This window comes from Podarcis vaucheri, assembly GCF_965113315.1.
Source record: "Podarcis vaucheri genome assembly, contig: SUPER_11_unloc_1, whole genome shotgun sequence".
NCBI lineage: Eukaryota > Metazoa > Chordata > Lepidosauria > Squamata > Lacertidae > Podarcis > Podarcis vaucheri.
Window position 1 is genome coordinate 501,648 of NW_028118808.1, and position 20,175 is coordinate 521,822.

Here is a 20,175-nt window from a genome sequence, read left to right on the forward strand (position 1 = left end):
TGGGTCCCCGCTTCCTCACTCTACCTTTAATGTGTCACAAGATACATGACATTGTTTAGACTTCTGGGCCAAGTACATTTTACTACTGTGCTACAAAGTATGGGTTGCATCTAATCTTGTTGTCCCATTAGTGCAAGGACTTCTGCAAGAAGAGCTTTCCTTTCCCTCTTGGATTCCCATCCCCACCCCATCCGCCATTTTGTTCTGGGAATTCTCAAATGCCTGGAAAAGATTGGTGAGGGCAGAGAAGGATGGGAGAGGAAGTCCCATTGTGCAGGCAGACATACTTGCACTAATGGGACAGTTTTGTTGGTTTCCTGTTTTTACATTTTAGATATTTTTCAGCTACTGGTGGTAGGATAATGTTGGCTGCCCCTCTTTTGCTTTTCAGGTCTAAATTAGCAAGTAAGCTTTGCTTAGGCTTTGAGAGCAAGCAGTTAGGCATCCAAAAAACAATGCATTGGATTGGGCAAAGGAGGCAAGATGGATGGTGAAGTTTTCTCTGATGAAAAACATACCTAGATTTGGCATCCTGTCTTTCTGCTCTGATCTGAAAGGATCTAACACCGACTGTAAAACAGTAGAGGAATACAAGAGAAGAACTGCATTTCAATGCAGTGTTTTTGCAAGAGAAATCCTAAATCTCTCTTGCAAAATTAGCAAGGGTTGTTTCATTCCATTGTAATGCTTTAAATGTGCATTCCTCTGCAAAGCAAAAGCGATGTGCTGAATTTCATGTTCTCTCTTTCTCGGCTGCTTGGGGCGTACTTGGAAGGGGAGTGAAGTGCGCTGGTGAGAAAGAGGAATAGCAGATGTCAAATCATTCCTCTCCAGCTTCTCTGTATGATGTAAAGGGTTGTTGCCAGAGGAATGTGGATTCTGCCCCAGGCACCTGAGATACTGCCAGACCTCCCTGTTAGTAAACGCTGCCCTCCTGCATACTAACCTTTTCCAGCTTCATTGTTTTCAGTAAGATGCAATGTATACACAGTGCTATGGCACAACCTTTGTGCTGTTGTGAAGTGCTTGAGGTGTTAAGAATCCACAGCGGAATAAGTCTGCTGGAAAAGGGAAGCATTGACATCTCTGGAAAGGGAATTTCTCTACCCACAAAATGACACGCCTGAGGCAGCAGGCCAGTACAGATCACCTTGTGCAACTGGAGCAATTTTTAATGGGATACATAAATATTATGAAACTGGTACAGTTGTGTTTATGGAAGTGAAGCAAAACCAGATACAGGATAAAAATAAAGAACAGGGCTGAGGATTAGAAAGCTGCAGGGAAAGAACAAGGAAAAGAATTTTTTAACAGGAGCGGAGGAGGCTAAGCAGGGGGTGGGGAACAGCAGTTTAAAGATGGGGTGCAAATTTTGGTGGGAGTTATGTGGTTCAGATATTGGTTTGTTGGCCTTCATGCCGTGATCTATTTGGTTTCTGAATTGCTGCTTTATTCATCTTTTTCTTCTTTGGCGATCACTCATAGCTGAGTAAGATTATCGTTCATAAACACAGTTTAAACAGTGAGTCCGTAAGTAACTGTGGAGGCCAGTTCTGGATCCACACGTCCTTCCACAGTGGGGACATAGGTTTCAGGGCAGAAGTTGATCAAGGTGAGGGTTTGCCAATCGTGCCTTCCTCTTAGCATTTTTCTCCCTTTCGTCCTGAGTTTGAGCATCTTCAAAGCCCATGACACCTTTGGTAAAGGCCATTCTCCAATTGGAGCACTCGCAGACCAGTGTTTCCCAATTGTTGGTGTTTATACTACATTTTTAAAGATTTGCCTTGAGAGAGTCTTTAAACCTCTTTTGTTGACCACCAGCATTACATTTTCCATTTTTAAGTTCAGAATAGAGTAGTAGCTTTGGAAGATGATAATCAGGCATCCACACAACATAACCAGTCCAATGAAGTTGACGTTGAAAATCATTGCTTCGGCACTGGCGATCTTTGCTTCTTCCAGTACGCTGGCATTGGTTCGCCTGTCTCCCAAGTGATGTGTAAATTTTCTGGAGACACCACTGATGGAATCTTTCGAGGAGTTGGAGATGGCGTTTATAAGTGGTCCACGTTTCATATATTAATTTATTCATATAGCATAGTCTAGCTGATGGGAAAGTCATACATACTGGGTTATTCTTGTTTGTTATTGCAAGAGTAAGCCTTTTCACTCATCTTTCACTTTTGGATCAGTTAGTTAATCTTAGGTGAAGCTGTTCTATAAAAAAGAGGCTTAAGTCATGTTGAAGCAGATGAGCTTGCTAAGAAGTGATGATGCATACATTTCTGCACTGCACCACAGTGGGAGTTTGCCTTTTCCTGACATAGAGGTCAGCAAAATAACAGATTTACTAGACGTAGGAAACTGTTTTGCAAGGGGAGGATTGCTTTGTGTTAATCATCTTCTGCCAAACTACTTCTTGCAGATCACCAGTGTTACAATGGCTCTGGAGCAGATTATAGAGGCACCATCAGTGTCACAAAGTCAGGCCACCATTGCCAGTATTGGGACTCTCAGCATCCTCATCCCCATCACTTGTCAAGCACAGAGTTTCCAGAACTTGGAGGGGGACACGCATACTGTCGCAATCCTGGAAGCCAGATGGAAGGTCCCTGGTGTTTTACGCAAAACAAAAACGTACGCATGGAACTGTGTGAAGTACCTTCTTGTAGTATGTATTATTTTTCTTCCCTGCTTCTAGAGTGTTTGTAGAAAAAAATAGTTGTAAAGCAAATCAAAGGCCTTTTCGTTGCACTATTTCGTATTAATGCATTGTTTGTTTGTCAACATTGAAGCCAGGGGGATTTAAGTGCATGTAATTTATGGCCTGTACTGCTGCTGTTCTTGGGTTTGAAGAAAGCAAGACTAATCTTTCAGGTTTGCAGTTTTTCTAATGATCTTACCTATTATTGGGTGAACGTTTGTCAGGAGTCCTTGGTCAAGATTATGTAGATTGTACTTGTAATGTACAGGGTGTGGGTGGCATTGTGGTCAAAACCACAGAGCCTCTTGGACTTGCCAATCATAAGGTTGGCAGTTTGAATCCCCACAGAGGGGTGAGCTCCCATTGCTCTGTCCCAGCTTCTGCCAACCTAGCAGTTCGAAAGCACGCCAGTGCAGGTAGATACCGTATTTTTTGCTCCATAAGACACACCTGACCATAAGATGCACCTAGTTTTTAGAGGGGTAATGCAAGGAAAAAAATATTCTTTAAAGGGAGCACTGAGCAGAGCCTGTATGCATCCCAGGCTCTGCTCAGCGCTCCCTTTCACAAGCCGTGTGAAGCGTGTGTGCGGCGCTTGCAGGCTTTTCCCCGAGGAGGGAGAAGCCCCCAAGAGCCACACACATGCTCCGTGCGGCTATTTAAAGAGAGTGCAGCTCTTGCGGGCTTTTCCGGGAGGTGGGGGAAGGGACAGAGGGGCTAAGCCAGAAGCTAGAACAGTAAGAGGGAGCGTTGCGCTGCGATCCCTCTTGCTATTCTGGCTTCTGGGATAGCTTCGCAGCCTGCATTCGCTTCATAAGATGCACACACATTTCCCCTTACTTTTTAGGAGGGAAAAAGTGTGTCTTATAGAGCGAAAAATACGGCAAATAGGTACCGCAAATGACAAACGGCATTTCCGTGCGCTCTGGTTTCTATCACAGTGTTCCGTTGTGCCAGAAGTGGATTAGTCATGCTGGCCACATGACCCGGAAAACTGTCTGTGGACAAACAGCAGCTCCCTCGGCCTGAAAGCGAGATGAGCGCCACAACCCCATAGTCACCTTTGACTGGACTTAACCATCCAGGGGTCCTTTACCTTTACCTTTTTTATCAGTGCTCCTTGGGCTTGTGCACTCCTCACTCCTCAATCACAGCTGCAAGGAATGGATTGAGAGCATCTATGTCCATTTTTAAACTAATTGCAGTTGGTTGTTACATCTGACAAGGGCAATTTGTATTTAGTTTAAACAACGGTTTATTGAAAAAGCAGGCTGAAACTGTGGTTTATGACTGACCAGCGTTGCAGTGCAGATATAATAAGAAACACTGGCCAGTCATAACTAAGCAGATTATCCCACTCCCTTCTCTTCAGCAAGTAACAAAGGGAGGAGAGAGGACATGGAAGAAAGAAGACCCGTTTTTGTAACACTAAACTATGGTTTAACGTAATGTGTGAACTGGGTTGTGATTGATGGTTTGCACTATAAACTCTCTTCAGAAAATGTTCTCTGTAGTGTGCCAAATTTCATATCTGAGAGTTTGGGAGCATAGCCTAAACATTCAAGATGCAAATGAGTGCTTTGTACATGTGCCAGTAATTCATTCTTGTGTCACACTAAATGGTCCTAAAGGACAGAGCTTCACACTCAGCAAAAGGATGCAAGAGGCCTTCCTGGGTGGTACTACTTCAGATAACAGCTGGGAAATTATTATTATTTATTAAATTGATATATCGCCCTTTATCCAAAGATCTCGGGGTGGTTCACAAGATAAAAATACAGCATAAAAGCATGAAATAAATAGTTAAAACAAAGCAAAAATCCCAATGGGATCATGTTGTTGAATACTTCTTCTCCCTGATTTATTAATCTTGTATTAATATATTAATTGCTTCCATTTTATTGTTACTGATTTGTTGCTTTTAACTTTGCATTTTTGTCCTGTTGCATTTTCCTGTGAACTGCTTTTATGGTTCTTACATATAAGTAGGCTATAAATATTAAAACTAGACTCTGTTGTATGACTCTGCTGAACAGATATATTAGTCAAGGTCCTGTTGGTTTTACAGATTTTTCCTAAAGAGCACTTCTTACTTCAGACCTTGAATTACTTTTATTATAATTTAGTCAGAAATTAGTCAGTAAGTGATCCAACTGGAAAGTTACATAGGAGGGCAAAGGCTATATAAAATTTAACTGTACAAATATATAATTGCTAGTTGAAACATTTGTTTATTTTATCTATGAATATTTGCTGGGGATACTCTGAATTCTGCCTTATTCATTCCAATGTGATAGTCTCTTTGGATATGTTGATGTGCATGTGAAGCTGCTGCATTTTCTGTTCAAATGAATGAAGCAACTCTCCTGGGAGCATGAATTCTATGTCCATCAGAGTCCTATACCACTGAGTCTCTTGGGCTTGCCGATCAGAAGGTCGGTGGTTCGAATCCCCGCAATGGAGTGAGCTCCCATTGCTCTCCTGCCAACCTAGCAGCTCAAAAGCACACCAGTGCAAGTAGATAAATAGGTACCGCTGTGGCGGGAAGCTAAATGGCATTTCCGTGCGCTCTGGTTTCCATCACAGTGTGCCATCGCACACTGCTGGCCACATGACCCAGAAAGCTGTCTGTGGACAAACACCAGCTCCCTTGGCCTGAAAGCGAGATAAGCGTCGCAGCCCCATAGTCGCCTTTGACTGGATTTAACTGTCCAGGGGTCCTTTACCTTTTACCTTTTTTATTTAAGCACTCGCCTGGGGCCATAGGCAAGTGAGGGGGCTGTCTCTAAGGGACAAAGCAGGCCATGAGGGGAAGAAAGCCCCCTTCTCCATGCCCAGTAAAGAAATGCAGTGGGCTGATGGAAAAAAGTTGGCTACCCCAAATATACTAGTAAAAAAGTTTGCAGGCTTATAGCAAGGCTGGTGTGCCTTATTAGAAGTGGCCCATATGAGTGGCTGTTGGGCCACACCCTGACAATGCGGCACCATCTTGGTGTATTTCCTTGGAAGGAAACCCCAATGTATTCAGTTGGACCTATTCCCAGGTAAGTGCCATAGGATTGCATCCTTTCAAACAGAAATGCAGTCGTACCTTGGATCCTGAACGCCTTGGTACTCGAACGCTTTGGCTCCCAAACGTCACAAACCCGAAAGTGAGTGTTCCGGTTTGCGAACGTTCTTTGGAACCTGAATGTCCAACAGGGCTTCTGCGGCTTCCAATTGGCTGTAGGAATATCCTGCAGCCAATCAGAAGCTGCGCTTTGGTTTCTGAAAGTTTTGGAAGTCGAACGGACTTCTGGAACGGATTCCGTTCGACTTCCAAGGTGTGACTGTAAAGCATTGTTATTTGTGTATTCAGAAAGTTCAGTTATAGAGTGTTATCTATGCATGACCAGTGAGTGCTGGTTGGATCCATGTAGCTTGTATTTATTTTGCATTTCAACTTCTCTTGGACCATATTCACTCCTTACTCTTAGGAATTTGAAATCTGTTGGCAATTAATGCAATATTATGATTGGGTTTACCATTGGGTTTCCATGTATGGGTGCATGTGCTGAAGTTTAATCTCTTGGTGCAAGTTGTGTGCATGCACTTATTTCCATTACATGTGAATGTTTAAGACCTCCTGAAAACGTGTTTTTTTTCAAAACCTAAACAGGTCCACGTGACAACAGCAAAATGGGGATCCTCTACATCCTGGTACCCAGCATAGCAATTCCTCTGGTTATTGCCTGCCTTTTCTTCTTGGTGTGTATGTGCAGGAACAAGCAGAAGACATCTGCTACTACTCCTCAGCGTCGCCAGCTGATGGCATCTCCTAGCCAGGATATGGAAATGCCTCTCATTAATCAGCACAAACAGGTACCATTTAAACAAGAAAAAAAAGACACCAGGTTTTATCCAGTGGTAGCTTTACAGTGACAGGAAGCATCTCCTTGCACAAGGCAAGAAACTCAATTTTTGCCAATCCTCCCCTACCATCTGCAGCCCTCAATGCCGTATCTTAGACCAGAGATGGGTCCTTAAGGTGGTACAACAGTCCCAGCATGGCCAATTTTCAGTGACGATGGGAGTTGTAGTTTGACAATATCTAGAGCAGGCTTCCTCAACCTTGGCCCTCCAGATGTTTTGAGACTACACTTCCTATCATCCCTGACCGCTGGTCCTGCTAGCTAGGGATCATAGCTAGTTTCCGAGCACAATTCAAAGTGTTGGTGCTGACCTTTAAAGCCCTAAACGGCCTCGGTCCAGTATACCTGAAGGAGCGTCTCCACCCCCATCATTCTGCCCGGACGCTGAGGTCCAGCGCCGAGGGCCTTCTGGCGGTTTCCTCATTGCAAGAAGCAAAGCTACAGGGAACCAGGCAGAGGGCCTTCTCGGTAGTGGCGCCCACCCTGTGGAACGCCCTTCCAGCAGATGTCAAAGCAATAAACAACTACCTGACATTCAGAAGACATCTTAAGGCAGCCCTGTTCAGGGAAGTTTTTAACGTATGATATTTTACTGTATTTTCGGTTTTTATGGAAGCCGCCCAGAGTGGCTGGGGAGGCCCAGCCAGATGGGCGGGGTATAAATAATAAATTATTATTATTATTATTATTATTATTATTATTATTATTATCATCATAGGAGTTGTAGGCCAAAAACATCTGGAGGGCCAAGGTTGAGGAAGCCTGATCTAGAGGGCTGCAGGTTCCCCAGCTTTTATCCTCCACTGTTCCAGAGGCTCCCTCAAAAATCAGGAGCAGCTTTCTTGGGGACATAGCGGGCTAGATTAAGTTGGGAGTGGGATTAGTGAAATTCAAGTTCCCCACCCTGTGCACGGTAATTTTCAGATAGCACACAACCATCATTGGACTCAAGCCTGTTTCCACAAGCCATTCGCATGCCCAGTGAATTGAAAATCTTCAGTTATGAGATATTGAGGTGGAAATGATGCCAGTTCCTGTGACTTTTAGGGTTAGCAAAAAGGCCATTGTGTTAAAAGGTAACACTTTCTAAAACATGTGGAAAATCATAAGCCACTGGGATAATCCTGTTGATAAACGCATGGCACTTTCTTTTACTTGCTGCTTTAAGAATATTGAAATACTCAGACATGAAATATTTTGTCCTGGATGTGAGTTTGTAAAACAAATGAGATCCCTTTGAGTATAAACATAAGCTGAATGTAAACTTTGATCCATAGCTTTCTTCTTGTGAGAACCACCTAATAATTTGCAACATTTCTCTTTGATTTTTTTTATAACTTTTTTTATTCAAAATTAAAACAAAACATATTATCCAGAAACATATCATCCTTATTTCTCTCCCCCCATTTTTCCTCCTTCCCCCTCCCTCCCTCCCACCCCCACCCCCCGACTTCCCTCAGTTCCAGTCTTTGATTTCTCTAAAAATGCTGTTTTCTGCATCTTACACAGTTGTATAGAACCTCAAACTATTTAGCTGCTTATTATCAATAAAAAGTTTGTGCATGTTTCTTCAAAAATAAACATTTTCCTTTGATTTAGAATGAAACCATTAAGAGAATGATTTTGGGTATGTTTTATTTTCAGACTAAGCTGAAAGAGATCAGTCTCTCCACGGTGAGGTTCATGGAGGAGCTGGGCGAGGAGAAGTTTGGGAAAGTTTATAAGGGTCACCTGTTTGGTACCACACCAGGCGAGCAGACGCAGACAGTTGCCATCAAAACCCTCAAGGATAAAGCTGACTTAGCCCTCCGGGAAGAATTTAAACATGAAGCGATGATGAGGTCAAGGTTACAGCACCCAAATATCGTTTGCTTACTGGGAATAGTGACGAAAGAGCAGCCCATCAGTATGATTTTTAGCTACTGTTCCCATAGCGACCTGCATGAGTTTTTGGTTATGAGGTCCCCTCATTCTGACGTCGGCAGCACTGATGACGACAAGACCGTGAAGTCCACATTGGAGCCAGCAGATTTTTTCCACATTGTGACTCAGATAGCGGCAGGGATGGAATACCTGTCAAGCCATCACGTCGTCCACAAAGATTTAGCCACTAGAAATGTATTGGTGTTCGACAAACTCAGTGTGAGAATCTCCGACTTGGGCCTTTTCAGGGAAGTCTATTCTGCTGACTACTACAAACTCATGGGGAATGCTCCGCTGCCTATACGGTGGATGTCCCCCGAGGCAATCATGTATGGCAAGTTTTCCATTGATTCCGACATCTGGTCCTACGGAGTGGTATTGTGGGAGATCTTCAGCTACGGCCTGCAACCTTACTGTGGCTATTCCAACCAAGATGTCATCGAGATGATCAGAAACAGGCAGTTTTTGCCGTGTCCCGACGACTGCCCTGCGTGGATGTACTCGCTGATGTTGGAATGTTGGAACGAATTTCCCAACCGAAGGCCAAGATTCAAAGACATCCACAACAGGCTGAGAACCTGGGGGAACTTGTCGAATTACAACAGCTCAGCACAAACGTCTGGGGCGAGCAACACCACGCAAACCAGTTCCCTCAGCACAAGCCCTGTTAGCAATGTCAGCAACACTAGGTATGTTGGACCAAAACAGAAAGCTCAAGCTTTCCCTCAGCCACAGTTCATCCCAATGAAAGGACAGATACGGCCGATGGTTCCACCACCTCAACTCTACATTCCCGTCAATGGTTACCAACCGATGCCGGCCTACGGAGCTTATTTGCCCAATTTTTATCCCGTGCAGATCCCAATGCACATGGCTCCTCAGCAGATGGCTCCTCAGATGATTCCAAAACCAGGATCCCATCACAGTGGCAGTGGTTCCACAAGCACGGGATACGTAACAACCGCTCCCTCCAATGCCTCGGTGGCGGACAGGGCTGCTCTGCTGTCTGAAGGTGCAGATGAAGCACACGCCACAGAAGATGTTGCTCAGAGTCTGGTCCAGGAAGAGGAGGAGGAAGAGGGCTCAGTGCCCGAAACAGAATTATTGGGTGATAATGACACTCTTCAGATGGACGAGGCAGAATTCCAGACAGAAGCCTAGAGGTGTTGCCTTACTACAAAGACAAAATGGGGCACGTCTTCAGTCCAGTGGAGGCTGTTGTCCTTTTGACTTGCATAATCAATGCGTCCCCGCCCCCCCCCCCCGGGACGTTTATACACACTATAATCCAAAACCACCTGAGATGCAACAATAATGACATATCATGTTTCTTTCCGGCAGATGTATGCAAAATATGAAGATTGGGAATTGCTGTTTCTGAATCTAGGGTTGATTGCAGTTTTTGCAGGGAGGCTGCTTTTATAATATACTGTTGCTGTGCAACAGAAAGTGGAAATGCATTGCACATCATGTATATCTTGAACTCTGATTGTATTTTTTAAGGAATTCTGGTAAAATCAGTAACCAAAAAAAAGAGAGAGTTGGTCAACAATAACACACAGGGTTGTTCTGCACGTGGAAAAGTGCTCAAGGTATAAGGGACATCCCACAAACAGAATTTTTGTCTTCTTGATAGAATTAATTTGCAGGGGGGTTATTCAAATATAGGTAAGAAGAGACAGGTAAGAATATTCTTCCAAATTTGAAATATAGCTGAAGTTCGGGTAAGAAAGCAGAATGACTGGTATATCTTAGTGACTGAGTATTGCATTCCCCCCCCCCCCCCGCTGAAGAAGTGAATTGATTTCCATTATAAAGGAATGGAAGTATAACATGTTTTAGCAGCAAATATATTTTTCTAACCAGAAGAAGTGACCTGGTAGGCTTTGCACTAACTGAATAAGCCAACCTCTTTTGCCTGTTGTGGTCAAATCTTGATAAAGGGCTCAGAAATACATTAGCACATATTATTGATTGTGTTGATCAATAAGAATTTCAAACTCATTTTGAATTTAGTTTAAAAGGTGCTAGAAAAACACATACCCTCCTTTGTTTTTCTTTTTAAAAAGAACTTTTTTAGAGATTGTAGATCTTTAAAGACCAAAATAAGCAATATTGTATAGAATGTGTGGATACATGTTTGATGCTCTTTTTGTGAGATGAATCATGTACAGACTTTGAAATGTAATTTATGTTTTGTTACATTTTATATGGGTTTTTTATTGTAGCATTTGGATCTTTGAAAAGAATGCCTATATAACTTAACCGTTTACATTATGCTTTGTAAGATTTTATTGGGATTGGGATTTGTATGCTTTGATATGTTGATAAATACTGGTCCAAACATTTCATAGCCATACATTTCATACATTCTGTAATATAAATATTCCCTGAATTGTATTATAATGTAGCTACATATACATTGTAGTTCTAGGCTGTAAATCCATCACATGGACTATCTAACAAAGCAGCACATAAATATTTGATTAATTTGTAAGATGTTGTAAAAAGAAAAAAAATACACTGTAAATGTGGAAATTCTCATTTCCATTCTGCCATGTTTTACCATAATAAACTGTGCCTTTGCAAAGTACGTTTGGGTTACGTGAAGCGCACCATTGCAATCTGCAGCCTGTCTTAGTAACAGGAACTGCTTAACTGGTTTCCAGTTTATCTCTTGAAATTTGCTATGCACTGGTAGGTAAACGATGAGAAGCTCTCTTGCTTGTTAATATAAATACGAGTTGGAGAATATCAATAAATCATACAAATAAAAGTGAAGTTTATTTAGTTTATTAAATGCGTTGATGACCTTCGATACTGTAATGCAGTTGAATTTAAGAACTTTCTCTTCCTATGCGCCCGTTTTCTTATTTATGAGCATCGACATGGCGGCACAAAGAGAATTGTATGCCCAGAGTCCAGAATGGGAGACCAATTCATTCATTCATTCATTTTAAATGAATGTTTTGCATCCAAGCAGTGCCCCTCTGCCGACTGAAAATTATCTCATTTGGTGGAGCCTTCCACCAGAGGAATGGGGACTAAGGCGATCTTCAGTGATGATCTTGTGCCACCTTCCATGCTGTTCCGAAGGATCCTTCAAACCTCTGGAACACATCTGGGTTAGGGATGACAGGAAAGGAGGGGAATGGTTGAAGATCCATGTTCTGCTGATGGAAGAATCCACTGGGTCAAAGAGCCTTCCATCCAAAGAGCACACTAACAGGACACAACCTGAGGACATCTCAATAGCTTTACAATGCAATAAATACACTAGTGGCCAAAATTGTGGAAACCTTTTGGGGAAAGAAACATAACACCACTTTCTGGGGAGTAATAACATAAAATTATATATCAGTGGAAAGATAACTTAATGAAGAATGTAATGCAACAAAGTGTGTTCAATTATCTGTATTCTATCAAAAGTTATAGCCAAATAACCAGAAAAAGGAAGCACAACTCACTTAGGTTGATATGCAGTAGCTTTTCTTCATTTGAATGTAGCCAATGAGCATGACTGTTTAGAGAGCCAATTTTGTGTAGTTGTTGTTTAGTCGTTTAATCGTGTCCGACTCTTCATGACCCCATGGACCAGAGCATGGCAGGCACTTCTGTCTTCCACTGCCTCCTGCAGTTTGGTCAAACTCATGCTGGTAGCTTCAAGAACACTGTCCAACCATCTCGTCTTCTGTCGTCCCCTTCTCCTTGTGCCCTCCATCTTTCCTAACATCAGGGTCTTTTCCAGGGAGTCTTCTCTTCTCATGAGGTGGCCAAAGTATTGGAGCCTCAGCTTCAGGATCTGTCCTTCCAGTGAGCACTCAAGGCTAATTTCCTTCAGAATGGAGAGGTTTGATCTTCTTGCAGTCCATGGGACTCTCAAGAGTCTCCTCCAGCACCATAATTCAAAAGCATCAATTCCTCGGCGATCAGCCTTCTTTATAGTCCAGCTCTCACTTCCATACATCACTACTGGGAAAACCATAGCTTTAACTATACGGACCTTTGTTGGCAAGGTGATGTCTCTGCTTTTTAAGATTCTGTCAAGGTTTGTCATTGTGTTATGAGCCATCAAACCTTGGAAATACACTTTTCCCAAAAGGTTTCCACAATTTTGCCCATCCCATATGCATTGAGATGTTTTCTGAAAATGTTTTGAAGGTGCCTTAGTGCCCACTTCTTTGGTCACTAATGTCTGAATTCTTGACTTATAGGACATTGGTACTTATTGCTGAGCTCTTAACTACACTGTTGGGATAATGGAAACCACTCTTGCCTAACATAGTAGGCTACCTAATTCTTACCAGAGAACTCCTTACCCGCTGCATCATCGTTGACTCCAGCAGTATTTTTGGCCACCGACCCTTAAACCTTCAGGAGGCCAATAGAGTGCCAACCTTATTTTTTGTTGAACTAATCTCAGACACGTATCTAACCAGGAGGAAGAATTTGACTGAAGACATGCTTTCCATATATGTGCTAGATTCCAAAACTGGAAGAAAAATATAGGAGGCAGATAGGAACATTGCCAATCTTACGAATTTTAGATCCCCAGCCGTTGGTGGCATCTCTGTATATCAAGCCCATTGGTCAAAATTCCATCTCTAGCAATTTTGTACACTTCTGATAATTGCTTCTTGTTCCTGTTTAATGTCCTATTTTAGCTACTGAATCCGTAAACAACCTCTTCATTTTATATATATTTATTTGCACAGGAATTTTTAAGGATGAGTTTTGAGTCAAAAAACAAGGTATTGTCAATTTTAATTCACTTCTTCATTGTTCCCGAAACAAATTCGTTCTGTTTCCTTTTCACACAAAAAGTCCAAAAGTAGTTCTCTAATTATTATTATTAATAAATGTCAGCAATGTTTTTTTCTCTAATTGAACGTATCACCTTTGCCTCCAGTAACTTCAACAACCCTGTCTCCATATTAAACAATAATAAATATTTCTGTCTTTGTCCATATAGGAATCTCTCTGCTGTGATCATATATTGAGATATTATTCAAATATATTGAGATATTATTCCATAGTTCTTGTTATATAGCCATTAATTTGCACCCAGCTCTTCAGTTCCCATTTCCTGTTATGTTTGCCATGGTTTTCCATCCTTATCTTTTAGAAATTCTTCCATTTATGCCTCTACAATTCTTTTCCCAAGTAAAGCACCAGAGATTTGATAGCTTTTTTCCTCTGAGTTCACTCCAAGTTGCCTGATCTCTCTCCATCCACGGCAATTTCACTGTTTGGCTGTTTCATTCTGCTAAACACCACAATGAAGGAGAAAAAAGTCCTAAAAATGGTACAGGCTTAGGGCATAAAGTTAAACCACCAGTTCACAGCCAGAATTTAAAAGTAGCTATTGATGTGTGGAAACATCAATCATCAATAGTTTTTAAAAGGAAGGGACATTAGAACTCTAATATGTTAGAAATGGGATACAAGCATTTTCTTGAACAGGCATCTTGATGGAGATGCATATGGTAAGTTCATTAAAGAATTAAAAAACCCTAACTAGAAGCTTCATTCTGTTGCAGAAATATTATCCTTCTAATATAATGATGGGGACTGAGTTGGAAATACATGCTCAGCTAATATTTTCTTAATTTTAATGACTTCTGAAATGAATTTTCTGTTTGAAGTGAAACACTGAAAATTGTGTTTGATGCATTAATTTTTGCACTCCACTTTTCAGCTGCCACATGCGTTTCACTGTTGAATAAGAATATCTTACAATTATGTTCATTTAAAGTGATTTAATTCTCAGAAGGCTTGAGGCACTTAGTACTGTTGAATTATCTTTCAAATTACCCTCAGAATTAAACAGATGTAGTATGACAACAGTCTGCCGCTCAACTGTAGCAACAGAATTGGGTAGTAACAGAAAGGCGTTGCCATAACTTTGGATTATTAACCTCCCAAAAACTGTCCTAATGGAGGACAAAACTCTTATTAACCCTAGTTGCCAGTGGGAGATTTTTAAGTTGTTTTTTTTTTTTTAATACACCCTGCATGGAAGAGTGAGGCACAGCAAGTGAAGGTGATATTTTGAAGAACTGCAGTGGTTCACAATTATCTTTTTTATGCAGTAACCACATGCACAAAATATTATTTCTTGGACTTATGAACAAGCGTCCACAGCATCTGGGGCTTTAGGTACATGTGACAACCATCAGTTCCAATAGCTACAGGCAGCCTCAGATTCCATTCCAATCCTCTCCCCTCTGGCAATTCCAAAGCTTACCATCTTGGCTAATAATAATAATATTTCTGCCCTACCCATCTGTCTGGGTTTCCCCAGCCACTCTGGGTGGCTCCCAACAGAATATTAAAAACACGATAAAACACCAAATATTAAAAAACCCCTAAACAGGGCTGTGGGACGCGGGTGGCGCTGTGGGTAAAACCTCAGTGCCTAGGGCTTGCCGATCGCATGGTTGGCGGTTCGAATCCCTGTGGCGGGGTGAGCTCCCGTCTTTCGGTCCCAGTTCCTGCCCACCTAGCAGTTCGAAAGGACCCCTAAGTGCAAGTAGATAAATAGGTACCGCTTATAGCGGGAAGGTAAACGGCGTTTCCGTGTGCTGCGCTGGTGCCGGCTCACCAGAGCAGCTTCGTCATGCTGGCGACGTGACCCGGAAGTATCTCCGGACAGCGCTGGCCCCCGGCCTCTTAAGTGAGATGGGCGCACAACCCTAGAGTCGGACACGACTGGCCCGTACGGGCAGGGGTACCTTTACCTTTAAACAGGGCTGCCTTCAGATGTCTTCTAAAAGTCAGATAGTTGTTTATTTCCTTGACATCTGATGGGAGGACGTTCCACAGGGCTGGCGCCACTAGATTTTTATATATCTTACCTAGTTTATTTGGAGTCATGTACCACCTGTACATCATTTGAAGGTGACCCAGAAACTACAATTAATCCAAAATGTGGCAGCTAGATTGGTGACTAGGAGTGGCCGGCAAGACCATATAACACTGGTCCTGAAAGACCATGGGCCCCAGTACATTTCCAAGCACAATTCAAAGTGTTGGTGCTGACCTTTAAAGCCCTAAACGGCCTCGGCCCAGTATACCTGAAGGAGCATCTCCACCCCCATTGTTCAGCCCAGACACTGAGGTCCAGCACCGAGAGCCTTCTGGTAGTTCCCTCACAGCGAGAAGTGAGGTTACAGGGAACCAGGCAGAGGGCCTTCTCAGTAGTGGCACCTACTCTCCCATCAGATGTCAAGGAAGTCAACAACTATCTGACTTTTAGAAGATATCTGAAAGCAGCCCTGTTTAGGGAAGTTTTTAATGTTTGATGTTTTATCGTGCTTTTAATATTCTGTTGGGAGCTGGCCAGAGTGGCTGGGGAAACCCAGTCAGATGGGCGGGGTATAAATAAGAAATTATTATTATTATAATTACTACTACTGCTGCTGCTGCTACTACTTGGGAGCTCCCAGCCAGAGTTCAGTAGGGAAGAAGGGATCATCTTTATTAGCTGTGAGAATTTGGTTTTGTCACAGCCTTTGTGAGAGAAATAAAGCCTGGAAGAAATAAGCTCTTATTTGACCTATTTATGGGGGCTTAGGGAGTGTTTTCTCCTTCTCCCTCTCTTTCCCCTCCCCACTTTCACACACTTCACCCTGTGCAGATGTTAGGGGGAAGAGACACACCTTGACTGCTCTCTTCAATCGGGCTTCTCATCCCGAATATTGGAACTGATTTCTCCTCCAAGGAGGCCCATTTCAGACAAAAATGCTCCTGCTTCCCAATGGAGCCTCATCAGAAGCTCCTTGCAGTAGCCAACGTGGTGCTCTCCCAAGGTTGAGCTCTCTTAACTTTGGATTATTAACCTCCCAAAAACTGTGCTCGAGAGCCAGTGTGGTGTAGTGGTTAAGAGCGGTAGTCTCGTAATCTGGGGAACTGGGTTCGCGTCTCCGCTCCTCCACATGCAGCTGCTGGGTGACCTTGGGCCAGTCACACTTCTGTGAAGTCTCTCAGCCCCACTCACCTCACAGAGTGTTTGTTGTGGGAGAGGAAGGGAAAGGAGAATGTTAGCCGCTTTGAGACTCCTTTGGGTAGTGATAAAGCGGGATATCAAATCCAAACTCTTCTCTTCTTCTTCTTCTTCTTCTTCTTCTTCTTCTTCTTCTTCTTCTTCTCTCTCCTTAGTTCCAGGCAGGGTTGTTGAGAACATAAAATGAGAAAGGAGAGAGAACTATGTGCACACCTCCTTGGAGGAAATGGGGGTACAGAAATGTAATAAATAAATAAGTTAGTCACACACAGAGAGTAACATGTGCCATTAGTAAGAGTAATTATGTATGATTTGGATTACAGAACAGTGAGTCTATGCAGCCACCTGCTGGAAAATATGACTAACGCCAAACTACAATAATCTGATGCACAAAGAACATTTTGTGTTGCCCTGTGTGGGAAAAATTCAGTGACCACGTTGCGGCTTTTTTCTTCTTCTAATCAAATAAAAAAAGGAGGCTCTCAAAATAGTCTGTAGCAAGGTCAGTGGCCCAAATTGCAGCCAAGTAGCTGATTCACAGGGCCGTTCAGAGAACAAATAAGAGATGTGTGACTCACAAGTCACTTCTCGCTCTGCTTTTAAATGTCGGACAGTTCCCTCTCAAAAGTCACAAATAGGGTAATATCAAAGGAGGAACGGTTGAGAGAGTTGGGTATGTTTAGCCTGGATTAGAGAGAACAGGGAGGAGATATGATATAATAGCAAAACTGTAATTCAGGCATCTTTTGCAGAAGGATATACAGTTGTTCCTTGGAAGTCGAACGGAATCTGTTCTGGAAGGCCGTTCGACTTCCAAAATGTTCGAAAACCAAATTGTGGCTTCTGATTGGCAGAAGGAAGCTCCTGCAGCCAACCAGAAGCCACAGAAACCCCGTTGGATGTTTGGCTTCCAAAAATAGTTCACAAATCGGAACACTCACTTCCAGGAACTAAGCTTGGTTTTAAAACCAAGGTATGACTGTTTTCAAAAAGCAGCTTCTTCACTGCCCCCAAACAGCTGCTTGACAGACCCAACATGATGCTTATACGTATCTAAAAAAATAGATCACATGCCTTCGGAAAACATACCTGTGTTCTTGAAGGTAGGAAGAGGCCTTCAGTATCTGTCGCTTTAAGGCAGACTTTGAATAGCCAGTTGTTCAGCAGATTGCTGTAGAAAGTGTAATATCACAGAACAATCAACAGGCTCTTCACTTGCATTCCTTAGTGCAAGGCTGACTATTTCTGTGAACGTCATTGACAGCGGCTCACTGTTGACATAGGGGCTGTGTGGAACTCACTGCATCAGTGGCTGACTCTCCTTCATTACCCATGTTTAAGCAGAGGCTCCATAGCTCAGTCGGTAGAGCATAAGACTCTTAATGTTAAGGTCGTGGGTTTGAGTCCCATATTGGACAACATATTCCTGCACTGCAGGGGGTTGGGATGGATGACCCTCGTCGTCCCTTGCAACTCTACAAATTCTATGATTCTATATCCAACGCGGGTAGCGCTGTGGTCTAAACCACTGAGCCTCTTGGGCTTGCCGATCAGAAGGTCGGCGGTTCAAATCCCCGTGACAGGGTGAGCTCCCGTTGCTCGGTCCCAGCTCCTGCCAACCTAGCAATTCAAAGCACGCCAGTGCAAGTAAATAAATAGGTACCACTCTGGTGGGAAGGTAAATGGCATTTCCGGGCACTGCTCTGGTTTCACCAGAAGCGGCTTAGTTATCCTGGCCACATGACCCAGAAAATTGTCTGTGGACAAACGCTGGCTCCCTCGGCCAGTAAAGTGAGATGAGAACCACAACCCCAGAGTTGTCTGTGACTGGACTTAGCTGTCAGGGGTCCTTTACCTTTACCTTTTTTATATATCCACTTATCTGAGATGTGCAGTACCAGAAGGTTTCCTGCATTGCTGCAGCCTTTCAGCTGTCACACTGAAAGTGGGTGTTTGGGCTCCAGCTTCCATCAGCCCCAACCAGCATATGGGATTCCTGCAGCAAATGGAAGGCCACAAATTCCCCTAGACTATGAAGTCCCTTTCGTATGAGTCTATATGAAATGAGTCACATGGCTGTATGATAATCATTTTTATTAGTGTTCAATTACAAATAACCCAATAAGAGCCTCATTATAACAATGCCAAATTATAATACAATTACACCAATCATTCAGATGCCAAATTATACAATTTAGGTGCCCCCACATGCTAGAATTGATGGTTTGATGATTTACTTTATTTCTGCATTCCAAAATCTTACTAATTTCAATTACACTCCGGTCAAAATAACAATCCCTTATACAAATGCAATTTTAACGACTTCCATTTGTCTTGACACATTAAATGATTTATAAACTTACAGTTGAAGCATTCAAACTATATCCTTGTTCTTCCTGTGTGTGGCAATTATTCTGTCTGTGCTGTATCTTCCTGTCCTTGTAAAATATTACGTCTATCTTTTCCCAGTCATTGCTGTTCTCCATCATGCCTTGGGCGGAGCTAATATCCCATTGTTGTTTCAGAAGTTCTCCATCCCTCCGTCTCATGCTTCGTTGTTTTGCAACTTGAGCAGCAGCTGCAAAAGTCACACTGTCCCAATAAATATCCTGTTTTCGCCATTTTTCTCTCTGCCTGGGAAGGAGAGTGATCTGTTGAACTTCAGATAACTCAGTGAGTCACAGGGCTGTATGCATCTCAAGTCCTAAAAGAGATGCACAGCCATGTTGCTTAAGAACAGCCATTTATTATCAGTTGTGCTAGGGGAGGGAATGCACATTGTAAATTGTCAGTTGTGAGGGTGCACACCCATGTTCTAAACATGGTTTCCCCCTTTAAAATACACAGAAGTCAGGGCGCTGTCCTGGATCCCACCATGCACCGATCAGAAGGCCGGTGGTTTGAATCCCCGCAACGGGGTGAGCTCCTGTTGCTCTGTCGCAGCTCCTGCCAACCTAGCAGTTCGAAAGCACACAGTGCAAATAGATAAAGAGGTGCTTTTGTGACATCACAAGAAACCCACAGCCAATGGCAACAGCTGAGGAGGCATCATTTTCATTGCTTTGAGCATCACAATGGCAGTTGGACATATCAGTGATTGTGTGCTTGTTTATTCGGGACACTGTGGTCTAAACCACTGAGCCTTTTGGGCTTGCCGATCAAATGGTCAGCAGTTCGGATCCCTGCGGGGGGGGGGTGAGTTCCCATTGCTCTGTCCCAGCTCCTGCCAACCTAGCAGTTTGAAAGCACGCCAGTACAAGTAGATAAATAGGTACCGCTGCAGCAGGAAGCTAAATGGCATTTCTGTGCGCTCTGGTTTCCGCCACGGTGTCCCATTGTGCCAGAAGCAGTTTAGTCATGTTGGCCACATGACCTGGAAAGCTGTCTGTGGATAAACACCGGCTCCCTCGGCCTGAATGCGAGATGAGCGCCGCAACCCCATAGTCGAATTTGACTGGACTTAACCGTCCAGGGATCCTGTAATGGTTCTAAGGGTTTGCTCGTGCGTAAGCAGGTGCCTATCTCCCTGGCTGGGTGCAAACACCTGGCTGGCCTGCCAAAGTGAACCTCTTCTGTCCGGACAGCCACTCACCCGTGGCTGACTCAATCGCTGGCAGAATCCGTGAGTAGGC

At 43.2% G+C, this 20,175-nt stretch overlaps 1 protein-coding gene and 1 long non-coding RNA gene across 2 annotated transcripts in view; one reads left to right on the forward strand and one right to left on the reverse strand.

The window, feature by feature from the left end:
* Window positions 1-11,314, forward strand: part of ROR2 (receptor tyrosine kinase like orphan receptor 2) — a 162,687-nt gene extending 151,373 nt beyond the window's left edge. The window contains exons 7-9 of the mRNA XM_082242331.1: window positions 2,426-2,671; window positions 6,363-6,565; window positions 8,260-11,314. Of these exons, the coding sequence (XP_082098457.1) occupies window positions 2,426-2,671; window positions 6,363-6,565; window positions 8,260-9,699 (1,889 nt within the window). The 3' untranslated portion in view covers window positions 9,700-11,314. The remainder of the gene's footprint in view (window positions 1-2,425; window positions 2,672-6,362; window positions 6,566-8,259) is intronic.
* Window position 11,315: 1 nt separating this feature from the next.
* Window positions 11,316-16,303, reverse strand: LOC309514788. The gene is made up of 2 exons (XR_014212204.1): window positions 16,200-16,303; window positions 11,316-11,659 (listed from the first exon to the last, which is right to left on the reverse strand). It is a non-coding gene; the product is annotated as an uncharacterized lncRNA (long non-coding RNA).
* Between the last annotated feature and the right edge of the window lie 3,872 nt (window positions 16,304-20,175).